Consider the following 17,276-nt stretch of genomic DNA (forward strand, 5'->3'; position numbering starts at 1 on the left):
AGGCTCTGACGCACCTTTTTGAGCTTTGCCATTTGACAACAAAGTATCACAAACATCTGATGCTATGTTCCAAATCGCAGACCGGTCTATATTTCTGAAAGTTGTAACAATAATGAATTACACTTGGTAATATAATGTTATATATCAGCTGCAGCATTTCGCAGACTGCAGCACAAAGTTAGAAGGCAGCCATTTCTTTAAAAACACGATAAGGATTTTGACAGATTTACTATATATCCAAAGCACCAAACAATTGCCAGCTTACGTAAGGCTTTGTTTATAGTGCAGCCGCGTACGCGACGTAGTGAATGAATTCGTTCGCGCCGGTCGCCCGAGCAATCCGTGCCCTCTGATTGGGAGGCGTGGCAGTGACATCACCTTGCTTGTTCGCCCTCATTGGCTGAACCGCTCATGTGACGCGGCCGTCGTGCCGAAAAACAAAATAGTTTGTTGCTTCAAAATTCTGCCGCGTGCATTATGGCCGGCCTGATAGAGGTCCTGTATTTTGTTTGCGCCGCGCGTGCCGTTGCACACACTATAGTCGCAGCCTAAGAATGTAGAATTGTACATTGTCACATGCTTTACATATACAAAGAAGGGAAACAAGGGGAATGTAGTATTGGTGCTTTAAATGCATGAACCATTTTATACGAGATTAGCAGCAGTCTGTCAATAGACTGAATATGGTTAATTGTGAGAAAAGAAAATTGATTAACCGCATTGCACCATTTGAATGCAAAATAAAATCATACATTGATACATTTACAGACTGCAAAGCAACACTATTTAAGTTGACAGGTATTGCAATTAGCGCTGCTCCTTTTGTTAATTATCTATTTATAATCAGTACAGTACCTCTCAAACCAGATGACTTTTGCCATTAATCTGTAAAATGAAAAACAGTTGGATGTCACACACAAAAAAAATCGATTAGCGCAAAATGGCAATATAGAAAAATTAAAACCTGTACAATTATAATTAAAACAGAACAAAATCCAGAAGAGTAGTAATAGAAAATGAATGAGACTTACAGGTGCCAGGATCAGATTTATTTTTATTTTTAATCATACATGCAGAGAAATAATAATTACATTGAATTAACTAACAGTGTGAATACTGTATGTGTATCGGGTAGGGCAATGTTGGGGTTCTTCCAATTATAGTAGAATAGTATATAAAATGCCCCAGAACCCAGGAGATAAATGGAAAGTTAGAGAAACAGTTATAGCAAGAGGTAAAAAAGACGATGTCAGGAAAGCTACAGTACCATCATGTTTCATAGTTTTCTATGAATATCAACATTTGTTCTTAATCTTATTTGACCTTATTACTGTATCATTATTGTCTTTCAATATTTCAGGATGAAGAGCTATATACACAGTCTCCCCCTATTGCTGGTATGAGGACAGTGGATCCTCTACCTTTGAGGGAAGATCTATGGCCAAGTGCCAACATTTCCAATAAACTATCTTCTCCAGTTACCTCAAATCCATTCAACAGATCCCCTGTGCAGAAGCCATTTGTGCCCATGTTACAGCAATGGCGCCCATCCTGTCGCATTCATGGTGCACTAAGGGATCCAGAGTTCCAGCATAATGGTAAAAAATCATTCTGACTGGGCAATTAACTTGAGTTACTGTAGTTGCCATGTGTTTGTGTACGTGTTAGCTGCCATGCGTTAGTCCAACCAATCCTGCATTACCTGAGGAAGACAGCATTTCTCTCAAAAGCTTGTCTTAAAAATATAACCTAGTTCAAATGTAATGGTATTACCTTCTATTATAAAGCTCACTGATTTTTGTGAAAAAAAGAAAATGTGCATATAGCGCTAATGCAATAATTAATAGTTAGTGTAACTTAGACACTAAAGGTGAATACCAACAAATCTTGGGGCTTATGCAGAGGAACGTTAAAAAAGTTTAAAATGGCTGTAAAATAGCCACAGATTTGCCGTTAGTGAAGGTGTTATGCAGAGAACGTCGTTAACTCATTTCGGCAAAAAACTGCTAATTGCCAACTTTTCCTGGCTATTTGAAACTCGCCATACTAATGCACATATTGGCGTGTTCCAGTGATTCGGACCTTCTGGAATACCACGCTATATTAGCATGGCGAGTTTCAGGTTCTCGCCACGAGTTTGGCGAGTTTTACAGCTCTGAAAAATTTTCTGGGCACTTTTAAAAATCGCGCCATTTTCTCCCAAGTTTAAGGATTTCTGGCTAGTTTTTTCGCCAGAAGATGGCGCTATTTCCTTATCTATGCTCTCTGCATGAGCCCCCTAATATCTATAAGATAGGCTTCCAGGAAAAAATGACCAATCAGATCAAACACAGCAACGAAAATAAAAGATAATCCGGCATCTAAAATAAGTCCAAACAGCAGATAAATAAATCTGACCATAAAAAATGTCTAGTCCTGTTGACCTGAGGGCCTTCAGATTATCTTGAAGGTTGTCTTACAATATGTGGAGATAAACACAAAAACTGATCATAGTGTGTATCTGTATAACTGTTGAATAAGACAATACATATAATAACAAATAAGACAAATCCTAACAACCAAACAAACTAACTTGTGCTAACACAAAACTAGACAACACCTAATAATGAGCTAAAAAACTCATTTAATAAAAATATAAAAGTAATAAACAAGTGTCTCATACACAGGGAGTTGTAACTTGAACAATCTGCTCCAGTAAGGGAAAAATTGGAATCCTACTTACAACAAGCAGGATTCAGAAAGGCGTTGTAGATGGTCTCTATCCTAATTGGCAGATCTCAAAGCAGGATGTCCGTGATGTCTCCCCAGAATATTGGCACTGCCGTCGCATGTACCGCCGCTCCGGTGTCACTTCTGCTGGTCTCACCGCCTAGGCAGAGCCTCACTCATACGATTGCCGTGTATACCAAGTCCCATACACTGTCCCTGTGGACTTCCCAGGCTGCACGCGCAAACACGGAAGTAATTATTACTCTCCGCTCGGCACAGCACTGTTCTGTTCAGTCCACTGCAGTTCAGTTAGAACTCCCAGAATCACCCTACGCATTTCGTGAAAGATTCACTTCCTCAGGGGCATGTTAGCTGCGATGCATACTGTAAGTCCAACCAATCCTGCATTATCCGAGGAAGACAGCTTTTCTCTCAAAAGCTTGTCTTAAAATTATAACCTAAGGCTGTGGTCCCAGTCATAACTGTGACATGCGTGCCCGGCGGGGGGGGCGGCGCGTGCACAGCGCTAACCGCGATCTGCGGTCTCCAGGAGAAGAGGGAGCTTGCAACAAGAGGGTTGGCGTGGTCGGGGATTTGCGGGGCGTGGCCATCACGTCACGCGTCAGGTTCGCCCTCATTGGGTGAACCGCCGGTGGGGGCGTGGCCACGCCTCCATCGCAAATTTCATTGAGTTTAAAAAATCTTGCAGTACGGCGCGGCTGCACCTTCAGCGTGAAGGTGCGTACTGGGCCCTTCCCCATTGAGGGGCGTTGCTTACATGCATAGCGCACGCCGAGCCTTGCGCTGTGGCAGTGACTGGGACCGCAGCCTAATAGTTTAAATGTAATGGTATTACCTTCTATTGTAAAGCTCACTGATTTTTGCGCATTTCACCTCTGCTGTGCAACGCAAGGTTAATTTATCACTTACTGTAGACGGCAAAAATATTACAGTAAAGGAAATAGACCCATTTCTGAGTTACACATATTTGATATCTTGTCTGTGAATTTAATTTTTATTTTTAAAAACTGTTTCACCAGGACATAATACATTGAGAGTAACCACTCGTTTTCAAGTATGTCCTGGGGACAGAGTTTTGATGACAATACATGGTTAGATTAAATATAATGTATAGTATAACCACTGTTCATTTAAAGACATTTCATGGAAAGTTAGAGATAATATATGTTATGGGCGTATGTAACAGTTTCAGACCAGATTAAAATGTGAGACCGTTTTTAGTCTTGAAGGAATTTAGCCTGAGGGCAGCTTTTAGAGTCTCTGGTGGGTTGTTCCAGACATGAGGTGTACAGTAAAAGGAGCGACCGGATTCCTTGTTGAACCTTGGGGTCGTGGACAGTCTTTTTTGAGTCAGATCTCAGGTGATAAGAGCTCCTTGTGGTATGGGAAAGGCGATTGTTCAGATAGCAGAGTAGCGCAAACTGGGGGGCACGCCCACACCAGGCAAGGAGATTTTGCAGGGGGGCCATTCCACGGCGTTTAAATGACATGTCGGGGGATCGCGTGAGGCCTCAGCAACACTTTACTTACCCACATTCAGCCGCTCTGTGACCGTCGCCATGGCAACGCAGCGTCAAATGACGCAGCTCTATGGTAGGGGGGGGGGGGCACGGGCGACGCAGCAGGGAAGACGGGGCGCAGCACAAAAAGTTTGCGCTCCCCTGTGCTACAGTATGGGATATGCTTTTAAAATCCATTTAACATGTGAGTAAACCTTTCAGATGTGTTCGCAGATCACATACCTAGTCTGACGATATTGTGCCATTGTTTTTTCCGGTTTTCTTATCTCCCACATTTTGGACTATATCCACTGCTCCTATAATTGTTGAGATTCTATGATACTGTAGATTCATAGCTGTATTCTGAAGATTCAGATCTGTGAAATACATGCACAAGGCAAACAACACTTGCCCAAGCCTTATATTATTCTGACAATCTTCATGAAAATACATAAAATCCAGCAAACTTCTGAAAGTGCAGTAACAATACATTCCAACCTTCTAGCCATCAACAACCATCTAACATCAAAAAGGATGATACTACTCTGACAAATTCCACTGACAGTACAAATGTATTCAATGAATACTTTGTGGGGTGTGCTACTTCTAGCAAAGTGCAACCCTAACTACAATCATGGGAGAATACCCATAGCCACACCCCCTTCCAACAATGCTTACAATTTTGTATTTGTCCCAGTATTTGAAGAGGAGATTATACAAGTGCTCCCCGGGGCAACCATCCCCTTCACCCACCCCCTCAATAAAATCAAACAGTACAATGTAATACAATACAGTCAAAGATAGTACAATCAAAACAAACACTAGCCATTTAATCCAGTGGTAGCCATTGTGCCCTCTACAGGGGCACAGAGCCACATTGGCAATCAATGGGCACCCCACACAGTAATGAGCTAAAGCTCTATTAACCATATATGGCTAATAGCGCTTTTGCCCATTCAAAAAAAAAAAAAAAGCTATGTGTGCTGTGCACGCGCATAGTAAGTGAAACTTCTTTGACTTTTGTCGCAGAAATTGACTTATAACGCGCGTGCTCGGCACACGTGTCAGTCAGTGTATGTGTCAGTCAGTGAGTTTGTATGTGCGTGTGTGTCACTCAGTGTGTGTATGTGTGTCAGTCAGTGAGTATGTATGTGCGTGTGTGTCAGTCAGTGTGTGCATGTGTGTCAGTCAGTGTGTGCATGTGTGTCAGTCAGTGTGTGCATGTGTGTCAGTCAGTGTGTGCATGTGTGTCAGTCAGTGTGTGCATGTGTGTCAGTCAGCGTGTGTGCGCGTGTGTCAGTCAGCGTGTGTGCGCGTGTGTCAGTCAGCGTGTGTGTGCGCGTGTGTCAGTCAGTGTGTGTGTGTGCGCGTGTCAGTCAGTGTGTGTGTGTGCGTGTCAGTCAGTGTGTGTGTGTGTGTGCACGTGTGTCAGTCAGTGTGCGTGCGCGTGTGTCAGTCAGTGTGTGTGTGCGTGTTTCAGTCAGCGTGTGTCAGTCAGTGTGTGTGCGCGTGTGTCAGTCAGTGTGTGTGTGTGCGCGTGTGTGAGTGTGAGTCAGTGTGTGAGTGTGTCAGTCAGTGTGTGTGTGTGTGTCAGTCAGTGTGTGTGTCAGTCAGTGTCAGTCAGTGTGTGTGTGTGTGTGTGTGTGTGTGTGTGTGTGTGTCAGTCAGTGTGTGTCTCTCTCTCTGTGTTGTGTGAATGTCTCTCTGTGTTGTGCCCCCCACCCCTCCTCCTCCCCCCCTCCCACTACCCCAGGCGGAGCTGCGGACTCCCAGCCCCCCCCCCCCCCCCGGCGACACGTGGTCCCGTTACCCCCCTCCTCCCGACTCCCACTACCCCCCGCCTCCCGACTCCCACTACCCCAGGCTGATCTTCGGACACGGAGCTGCGGACTCCCAGCCCCCCCGGCGACACGTGGTCCCGTTACCCCCCTCCTCCCGTTACCAAAGCAGGAGTGACAGGGCAGGGGGTGGAGCCTCGGCCTCAGCTATCCCACCACGGAGCAGCGTACTCCACGGCGGGCAGCACCACAGAGCCCGTGCCGGATGAGGGGAATTAAATACCCCTTAACACACCTTACGTGACAGCGAATCACCGGCTGCCAATTAAATTTTGAGGGCCGCCGCCGCATGTCAGCAGGAAAGCGGAGGTAGGGAGGAGAGAGGCTGCGCGGCATGGCAGCGGCAGTTAGGAGCGGCGGCTATCGCCGCCGCATATGTCACGGTGTGTGGGGGGTGTGGGGCTCGGGGGCGGGGGGGGTAATTAGGAGCGGCGCCGGCGGCTATCGCCGCCGCATCTGATTTGTGGAGCGGGTGTGATGTCAGTGTTGGGGTCGGGCTGAGCCAGAACACAGCCCGGCCTCAACTGCCAGCACTGACGTCACATCCGTTTCATTTCTGTCTCCACAATTCTTTTTTGCCCCATCACGAATGAGGTGCCACTAAGGAAGTTTCACTTCAAAAAAAAAAAATCAATAGCAAGCAACCCAATAGTAAATAAAAGTTGTATTTACCCCTGCCATGATGAAGGCCATCCTAATCTTCATCTTTATTGGCATCAGCATTAAAATATAAAAAAAGCTACTGGCCAGTAACCCCTTAATTACCTTGGCGGTTACTAACCGCTAAGGTAATTAAGGGGTTAACCTCTGCCACTACCCACCCGTGAGGCCTAACCACCCTCCCCGGGCCTCTACCCCTATCCCCAACCCCCATCGCGAAACACACAAATCGGCAAAAGCACTAATATCCAAATATGGCTAATAGCGCTTTTGACCATTTATGAGGCTTAAAAAAAAAAATAGAAATCACAATGAAATAAAAACAAACATTAATTAAAAAGACAATACAAAAAAACAGTAGCCAATACATCCATTGATTGCCACTGTGGCAATCTATGCCCTCAACAGGGGGCACAGATAGCCAGATTGGCAATCAATGGGCACCCTTAAAAAAAATCACAATTAAATAAAATACAATGTGTTTCTACCCTTGCCAGGATGAAGGTTTTCATCCTTACACCATGATGCGCAGAAGTCCACGATCCTCAGTAGCTTCAATAGAACTCATCTAGGAGAAGATCTCCCTTCTTTTTTTTCTTCTTGAACAGGTGCAGGAGGAGATGTTGCCACACCATCTTCTTGCTGTCAAATGAAACGTGACAGGCCTTATATAGGGCCTGTAACGTCATATTTGACCGACACATAGTACATCCAAAAATTCAATTGGTGGATGTACCATGTGATACCTTCCCTTTTTTTTGGTGAGGTGACGTCATCTTTAAGGGAGGGAAGAATATGGTACCTAATTGGATGACTTCCCTCCCTTTAAGCTGACGCCACATCTCTCCTAAAAAGGGAAGGTGTCACATGGTACAGCCACCAATTGGATTAGTTGATGTACCATGTGTCTCGTGACATCACAGGCCCTATAGAAAGCCTGTCACGTCTCATTTGACAGCATGAACATGGCATGGCAACATCTCCTCCTGGACCTGTTCAAGAGGAGAAAGAAAGAAAAGAAGAAAGATCTACTCAACGGTGACTCCTCTTTAGGCAACTGGGGATCGTGGACTTCTGCGCATTGAAGATTTGCTCATTAGATGGCTGCAAATAAATGTCCCATTTTTCAATATATATCAAATAGTCCACGGCCCGGTTCTTTTCTAAATTTATTCAGATACGATAGAAAACATCTTTTACAGCATCATTTTAGGCACATAGAATTTAGTTAGTGGAGAATCGTTAGTTTCATTGTTCTTAGCTTGGATGTTACATGATTCTGAATCTGTACATTCAAATATACTCTTTATAGATTTTCTTCCAACAGTCTTAACATAGTAATCACCTCAACAAACATTAGAAATTTACTTTGATTTAGAAAACACTCTTTGTTCTGTCACTAAGAAACTATAGTTAATCCTATGTTCCTTATCTTTTAAGACCTATCTCTATTGTATTGTTTTACCAACTATTTAAGTAACCTTTGAATTAAAACTCTTACAACAAAGACAAACATTTCTACATCTGCCCGTCTTCAGTTTATCTTTGCAGTCAGCTTATAATTTTCCAATATAATTTCTAACTTTATACTAAATTACTTATTTTAACCAGTTACATGCTGAATATATATGAATATAGAGCATATAGCATAATTAATATTTAGTCTTGAAATCATCCTATCTTCACGCATCATGCTGTTCTTCAAGCTCAGGATCATTGATTCAGGGGTCAAAAGTTGTTGGTGCCGCAGTTGGATGAGGAAGATGAAAGCCTTCATCCCGACATGGGTAAAAAACATATTGATTATATTTTATTTGTGATTTTTTTTTTTTTTTTAGGTTGCCCTTTGTTTGCTAATCTGGCTGCGTACCCCTCGTTGAGGGTATAAATAACCACAGTGGCAAGCAATGGATGTATTGACTACTGAGGCAACTATAGTAAACCCTTCACCCACCCCATTAAAACACCAGTAACCCCTTAATTACCATTGTGGTACTAACCTCTAAGGTAATTAAGGTGTTAATGGTTGGGCATCGGCCCTTTCTTTCTGCAATGATGGTGATAAGGAGCTTTGGGGGGGGGGTGAAGGGGGTAGTTGTCCTGGGGTGGGAGGGGTTAACATCTTAATTACCTTAGTGGTAGTAACCCCTCTACCCCCAACAAACCGGGTACTTTGGCTTATCTCCTTCGTTACCTTAGAAGCTACTGTATCCACTAAGGTAGGTAATCAAGGTATTTTATTATTAATTATTTTTATTACACAGTATTGAAGCAGTGGGTCTTCTGAGCTGAACCGCATTATTTTCAGAGATACAGGCCACGATAGTGGGTGCTGGTGCATCCTGCAAGTTTAAATGTCCCTGTCACGTGGGCCGTGACGTGGGAGAATTAAACTTGCAGTAGATACTGGCACCCCATACTGGGGCATGTAACTCGGGAAACATGGGATCCCTGGCCCTGAAATTATTGCGGTTCAGCTCCGGAGACCCCTGCTGCAATACTATGTAATTAAAATAAAAACATTTGCGATCGCCGGTTAGAGCTGCACAGGAAGAGGGACCAATTCTGTCCGCACTGCGCAGCTCTTCCAGATTGGTGGCGACCTGGTAGGATTAGCATAGCGGGAGTCCCATTCAGAATCCTGATGGAAAATTAGTCTGACCGTCAGGGAATCCGCTGTGGTCAGGCAGTTTTCATCTGCAGTTTCCTTGCGGAATGCTGCTAAATTAATCTGATTGCATCCATATACTGTACCTGTATTTTCTTCCTATATAAAGCTCTGTTTACTGTAGTGTGTAATTTAAACAACTATTCAGGTCTGTCGTGATTATCTTGTGATACATTACTGACAATATAGTTGTAAATATTATTCTAGACAACACTTCCTTCTCTTTCAAGAAATTTTGGCATTCCCAGTTTTTTAAAATTACCACTGTGTGATGGCAACGTTATTGAAGGTATCTCTTTCATTTTTGGATTACATTTGATGAAATGTACACGAGAGGAATCTGTCTGCTGGGATATAGAGAATGACATTGGATATCACAATAATTCTCTGGATTTCTGTAGGATCACTCTGGGTTCTGTTCGTCTTGATTCTAACAGATGTTTCCCAAAATCACAATCGTAAATTGCACCTTTTCCTTTATTTGCTACGGTGGCCATAATGAGACCTTATTAATGTGTAGATTTCTAAGCCAGGAAAGGATAAACAGTCTTCTACCATATGACACATACAGTAACAACCCATTGTATTAAATATGCTGCAAGGTGTTTTCCAGCTCCGAAGGTGTCTCATGGTAAGGGACTGCTTGGTAAATATGGCTCATTGTTATGTCCCATTTAATATGTACGTTTTATTTTTATTTTGTGGGTTTAATAGGTCGCATTCATATAAAAAAAGTAACCTCTTTATTTTCAAAGTTTAGACATATTTACAAAATAACAATCATAACTAAAATGAAGAGGGGAAGGAGGTACTGTATAAAGGTTACAGAAAGGGCACCTTTACCGAAACTTTTGTTGGTCAAATATATTTTAAGGTGCATGCCTCAATAGTGAGAATCTGGTTTGCAGCGCAGAGCTGGCATTTAAGCTCAAGCAGAAGAGTAGCAAAATAATGAAAAGGCTGAGGCTTTACTGTAAAAGCTTTAAAACGCAGCATGCTAATGTTTTAGGGAAAATCCCATCACTAGAATCTAAAAAATGACACCCACTTTGGTTATTTCTGCACTTTATGTACTGAGCTCTATGTATCAAGAGGCACGGTATCAAAAGGCAGTTGCACAAAAAAAAATTTTTGAAATCGCATTTTGTTCTGTCTGCAATGTGACATATTTATGAAATTGACAGAGAAAATCAGTTTAAAAAAAAAAGGACCAATAAAAGCAATGCAAGCCACACATTTATTAATATATAGACCTGCGCAAATATGCAAATGCAAGTCCACCCAAACGCTTCCCACTTGCTCCATAAATCCCTCATCTCATCGCAGACAGATGCAGACATCCCTGAAAATGGCACAATTAAGATTAATACAAAGATGCAGCCTGGCGCAGGTATATTTCAGTATGTGTTGTGACAAAATAACAACTTTGGAATGGAATTTGCCCTTTGATACATAGTGCCCTGTATGATTGTAATAAAAATGGGGGGGGGGGGGGGTCGTATATTAAGTATTTTAATCAATCGGGTGCTTCAAGGGTTAATGTGGTTACCGTTTCTCTTAAAAATACAAAATATTGTGTTTGACAGGTCAAGAACCTTCCTGTGTCTGTGCTGATCCACAGAGGGCTTAATTGTGGGTTCGGCTATCGCTGATTGCTCTCTAAAAGTGAAATGTGTGTCATTTAGAAGGCTATACACGATAACCAGATCCTGGGCTGTCGGCCTCAAAGAAAACGATACCATTCTTTAATGATCACTTGTGCATTACAGAGAGAGGTGACAACAGGTCACCACTTAGTTGGAGGACTATGTTAAATATAAGAAATTATGGGTCTGACATCCATTTGTTGCTCTTATGAATTGCTATCTGTCACCATTACGATTAGACAAATCAAATCATACCACACACTGCCTAGGTAAGAGGTCCCGAAGACGGATAAATGTTTCTCTTGTGAAAATATACGTTAGGCTGTCAAATTAGGTGCAGGCGTTCATGTGGAGACCACAGACGCAACCGCGAAGATGGTGTCTGTCTAAGTATTAGAGAAATTAAGTTGTGAGGCCTTTTATATATTCAGTCAAGACTTATTTTAAACGTCAAGAGGTTTTTCATAAATGTCAGGAAAGCCAATTTACGACAGGGGAAGAAATAGTACAAAGGTCTCACCCAGGTAATATGAAAATCAGAATTCAACAGAGTTGTGTTTTGGGATCAGAACACGTGAATTATTTTTACTCCAGTGACCTCTCTGGGACAGGACCTATGACGTGTGGTACCATATAGGGAATTCTGTTTGTTTTATCCTTTTATTTTAAGAAACTGTTCATTTATTGTAACTGTATGTTCTTGTACTAATCTTTTCCTGTAATCTAATGCAGGGGTGTGCAAACTGAGGGGCACAACATTTTCTTGGAGGGGTGCAGCGCTTACAGAGGCCCCGCCCTCTTCCCCACAACATTTAAATTAAATGCCGGGAGAGCGAGCGAGGCCTCTGTAAGTACCTTACCTTATCTCCAGTAAATGTCTCAAATGACGCAGTGGGGTCACATGACGTCAGAAAATGCCAGAGAAAAGGTGGGGAGGGGGGCGCGAGAGCAGGGGGAAGAGCAGGCACTGGGCGCAAACAAAGTTTGCGCACGCTTGATTTAATGCACTGTATTTGTTTTTTATATTAAAGCTGGAGTTCAAGCTGCTGTCCCATTCAATATGTGCATCAATATAATCTGCACACTGACAAGTGATTAGCTAAGCTGCAGATCGATCCGTTCTCCTGCAATCGATCGCTTGCTCCGGGTTATTTAATTCAGTTCTTGCACAGCATTTTGGGCAATGTAGTTCTGGAATATGATTGACTGGGCAGTTACTAGATTCAATTGGTGCATTGCTAGAGAGAGGGCAGGCTCTGGCTCTTGAGCCCCATCAGAAGGTGAAAGGGGCTGTCACTTTAGAAATGCTTCCTACATTAGAAACATTAAAAATGTCTTTTAAAACATTTTTGTTTTTTAAATGCTGCAAGTATTTTCTCATAGTTCAGAACTGATTTCTTTAAAAAAAAAAAACACATAGGATATTGCTTGAACTGCTACTTTAAAACATTCTTTAATAAGTGATGCTTTGGGCTCTGAATAAACTGTTGCATGCGTTGTAGAGAGTATTTAAATTTTCGAACACAATTTGCTAGAACAGATTTTTGTTTGTTCAGTGCATAGTTTTTCTTTAATAAACAGGGACCTTAGACTGCAAATTTTATTTGATATTTCTTTGGTGGTGGAAGCGTATACATGATTGCAATTGAGAAAGGGGTTAATATTAACTAATGGAAAGTACCTCGCGCAGAAGAAAGGTGAGTTTGCTAGACTCGCCGTGTGTATTAAACCTGGTTGCATATCTAAGTCACGTGCTAACAAGTGTACTGTTCGTAACCAATTGTATGTTGAGATAGAATGAGGGGAGATATTGTTAATTTGAGGGACCTTTACGAAGGTGAAAAGAGGGCCAGTTAGAGAGCTGTATATTAACCCTTGTCCCATATGCAAGTTGTGTGCTCATAAGTGTGCCGTACATGACAATGATGATTTTGAGACCAGAACAGTCTTGGGGAATCTGCGTAAGATATGTAAAGATACTCAAGTGTTTTCTGGTCTGTATTGTATCCGGTAGCAGTGGGGATTTTTTTTTAACCTTTTATGGTGAGCCTTGTTTATTGGTCAAATGTGTAAAAGCTGTAACAATATACAGTATACTGCTTTTATCTTTACAGATGACAGACTCTCCCAAATCTCCGCCAGGTCTGCAGCTTCAAGCTCACTGGCTTCACAGGTCCTAGAACGTGCGCAGAGAAGAAAAGAGCATTTCTGGGGCAAGAAGTGAAGAGCTGATTTACAGTATTGCTATGCTGCTAGAAATAAGAGCTGTTTCAAGCAGCAGCAATATGGACATTGTGAGGAAATATCCATGATTATGTGTGTGTTGATCATTTTTCCATGGTTTGTGATTCCTTTATTTAAAATGTAATATTTCAGTTTTCCAATTGGTCATATATATATTTTTTTTACAGCAGTTTTTAATTTGAATGCTAGATTTCTAAACAAAAATGTGAGTCATAGTATGATGCGTTTTGATATGCTGAGAGTGCTTTTTTTTTTTTTTTCAATACTGGAACCAGAGGTTCTCTGGAGCTGAACTGCATTATTCTTAGCTTTGGGGAAATTTACCTTTGAATTTGGGGGTCAATAAAACAAAGCAGTTAAATAGTAGATGAGGTTGACAAAGACATACATGTCCATCATGTTCAACCTATGCTCAAGAAGGCCGGTCATACAATAAGAAGCCACAATGTCATAATCCAGGGGTTATCAACTCCAGTCCTCAAGACCCCCAACAAGTCAGGTTTTCAGGATATATCTGCTTCAGCCCAGGTGGCTCAATCATTGGCTCTGTCTTCAACTGAGCCACCAGTGCTGAAGGAGGGATATCCTGAAAACTTGACATGTTGGGGGGGGGGGGGGAGGGAGGGGGTGTGGTCTTGGGGACGAGTTGAGAAGCCCTGTAATAACACATGATATTGCAGTTTATAGGTACGTGGGTTTGTGGTTAACCAAATGGCCATCATTTCTTGAAACGGGGGGGGAAAAAAAATCTACATCTCTTAGGAGCAAAAAAAAAAAGGCCCTCCTTCCTCTTAAAGATTTCATTATAATCTGGAAGTATATTATCTATTGATTCTGCAAGTGCTAAATTCAGATTTTAATTAGGAGACGAAGAGTCCACCTTTCTGTTTTACAATTTTGTTTTTTCTTTAAGAATTCTTATTTAATATTTTAGTACTGACCCTAAATCTTGACTTGTCATATTAAAATTAAATGCAAAGTGAAATATTTGCATTAATTTCGCTGTTTCTTAAAATATATATGGGAAGATGCAGCTTAATTCCTCCAAGTCCAAGGCTTTATTAAATTAATTTAATATAAGAAAACAACTTAATTTGCCCATTTTGTAATGACAAGACAATATCACTGTCTCTTTCTGTTCAGTGAAATAATATATCAGCAAAGTGAATATTTTCATCATTCTTTTTTTTATTTAAAAAAACACAGAAAACTAGAGTTCCTGCTGAGACCATATTGCTCTAGTCATGGGAGTGCTTATTCTTACATGGTCAATATTGGACAACGTGTAACGTGTTAGAAACCGTTAATATTACATGCAGCTACACAATTACAGGAAGATTAACCTACTGTATAAATATCTGCTTGTGCCTAGAAGACATGAATGTTAGGTTTTCTGTTGCAACTAGAAGAGCCCACAATCCAGAATGAAACGGTTTTATAGATCTTAAGTGAATGTGGTCACTTTTATGAGAAAAGAAATTGCGTGGCTGTTTTTGCTGACAAAACTGACTTGTAAAATGTTCATGATGAGAATCTGACTATAGCACACAGGCAAAGGCACTTCGGTACACCTTTGTAGTTTTGTGACTTACACCCTTTTTATTAGAGATGTGCAAAACTTTCCAAAATGCATGCACAAACGTATTTTTGCGTATTTTTGACCCAAAACAATTCTCGGTATACTGGTTCGCACAACTTTTAAGAGTTAAAGGTTTCTCAGAAGTCACAAATTTCCACTATAAATTCACGGTTTCAACAATAAATTGCAGTTCAGTCACAATTCACAAGTGATTCGCCAAGCATTTTAATTTACTTTAATTTCCCATCCAGAGCCTGAAATAGGGCTTTTTTTAGTTGGAGAGGTGCTGTCACCTCTAATAAAATCCCAATTTCAGGCTATGGATGGTAGTTGGCATACAAAATGCTGGACACATTTTGAATGTGCTACTGTCCAGCTCTGACTGATTTGTGAGTGTTGCACAAAAAAAGGGCTAATTTAACATTTTGCAAACTTGGGCAAAGGCTTTGTACATTTCTACTCTTTATTCAGTGGAAAAGTCATTTTATTTTTATATTGAAGCAACTTAGGTGTGCTATGTACAATCAAATGCTAAAATGTTAATATCATCACATTTGACTAATCAGTATTTGTTTTACTGCGATTTCTGCAATGAATATCAGGGAAATTAATTATTCTAATGGTGATGGAACTATGCAAGTTTTATAATAAAATACATTCCTGTCTGTCACAACAGATATTTTGGAACTAATTTTTGTGTGACTTGTACTTAAAATAAATACAATAATGGGTTTGTAATTCTTGGTACTTGTCTGCTTTTGAGAAAATGAGTCCATTCTGTGCATTAAATGCTAAACTTGTAAAGCATGCGCTGAGATTTTAACATTTTAGAATGTATAAAGTGTTTCCAAACAAAGTTACAACCTTGTGTTTGTCTTTTGGAGATGTCAACCATTCTACATAAAGGAACCAAGTGGGTGGCTTCTCTCTCTGTTTTATTGTAATGAAATGGTTTATCTTATAGTATTTTTGTTGGAAGTAAATTGGAGGATATACTAACACAAGATGTAGTATTCCTATTGCTTTTAAAAGCACTTTTTTTTCTCTTCTAACTAAGTATGCTTCATGCGGTACATACAGCATGTAATCGTTCAGTGGTTTTTTTTGTTTTTGTTTTTTAAATGTCATTAGTGTTTTTGGTAGTTTGGCACATAGTCCCGCATTTACTAAGCAAAACTATGCCATAAGTTACATTCTGGTGCCCGACATCGCGTTCATTTAGGTATTACGATGTCTTCTGACACTAGAAGGACTTTTATGGCATATGACTTGGTAAATATGCCCCCTTTTCCCTTAATCCATAAATTGTGACGCTGCTTCCTCATGCCAGAAAAGACTGATTTTTGCATAGGAATATGTAAAATCTACATTACTCCAGTGCCAAGGATTCTGGTGGCTGATTTCACCTTCCAGTTGACGAGTTATCTTCTCGTCTGTATCCCACATTAATATTTATTTTCGTTAATCACTTCACCAATTCCCATTTATAGAATGTTAATGGTTTATCTTGCATTCTATGGAAGATTCTATGTTTGGCCCCTGACCTAGTGTAGCCAACTTGCTTTGTTTTCCTGGTTTAAAAGCCAGTGTACAGGCAGAAAACACTAAGAAAAGAGAACCAAAATAATGTCAATCTTAGGCTTCTGTTAATGTTAACTACAAACAATAGTAGTCCTTATATACAGTTAGGTCCGGAAATAATTGGACACTGATACAAGTTCGGCTGTGTACCAAAATAAATTCAAGTTACAGTTAAATAATGAATATGAGCTTAAAGTGCAGTCTCTCAACTTAAATTTGAGGGTATTCACATCCAAATTGGAAGAAGGGTTTAGGAATTACATCTCTTTAATATGTAGCCCCCTCTTTTTCAAGGGACCAAAAGTAATTGGACAATTGATTCAAAAGCTGTTTCATGGACATGTGTGGGCTATTCCTTCATTATTTCATCATCAATTAAGCAAGTAAAAGGTCTGGAGTTGATTCCAGGTGTTGCATTCGCATTTGGAAGCTGTTGCTGTGAACCCACAACATGCGGTCAAAGGAGCTCTTAATGCATGTGAAACAGGGCATCCTTAGGCTGCAAAAAAAAAAGAAAACCCATCAGAGAGATATCAGGAACATTAGGAGTGGCCAAATCAACAGTTTGGTACATTCTGAGAAAAAAAGAACGCACTGGTGAGTTCTGTACACCGTGGACGTCCACGGAAGACAACGGTGGTGGATGGTCGTACGATCCTTTCCATGGTAAAAAAAACCCCTTCACAACATCCATCCAAGTGAAGAACACTCTCCAGGAGGTAGGCATATCATTATCCAAGTCTACCATAAAGAGAAGATTTCACAAGAGCAAATACAGAGGGTTCACCACAAGGTGCAAACCATTCATAAGCCTCAAGAATAGAAAGGCCA

The 17,276-nt window shown here is 41.0% G+C and overlaps 1 protein-coding gene across 4 annotated transcripts in view; it reads left to right on the forward strand.

The window, feature by feature from the left end:
* The window catches only part of MDM1 (Mdm1 nuclear protein), a 54,176-nt gene extending 40,632 nt beyond the window's left edge, over positions 1-13,544 (forward strand). For 3 of the 4 annotated variants that reach the window (XM_075600305.1, XM_075600302.1, XM_075600304.1), the window contains 2 exons: positions 1,361-1,598; positions 13,156-13,544. In XM_075600305.1, the coding sequence (XP_075456420.1) occupies positions 1,361-1,598; positions 13,156-13,265 (348 nt within the window). In that variant the 3' untranslated portion in view covers positions 13,266-13,544. Of the gene's footprint in view, positions 1-1,360; positions 1,599-11,773; positions 11,889-13,155 lie in introns of all 4 variants that reach the window. The other variant, XM_075600303.1, reaches the window with a different exon arrangement.
* Positions 13,545-17,276: the final 3,732 nt, after the last annotated feature.

This window comes from Ascaphus truei, chromosome 5, assembly GCF_040206685.1.
Source record: "Ascaphus truei isolate aAscTru1 chromosome 5, aAscTru1.hap1, whole genome shotgun sequence".
Taxonomy (NCBI): domain Eukaryota; kingdom Metazoa; phylum Chordata; class Amphibia; order Anura; family Ascaphidae; genus Ascaphus; species Ascaphus truei.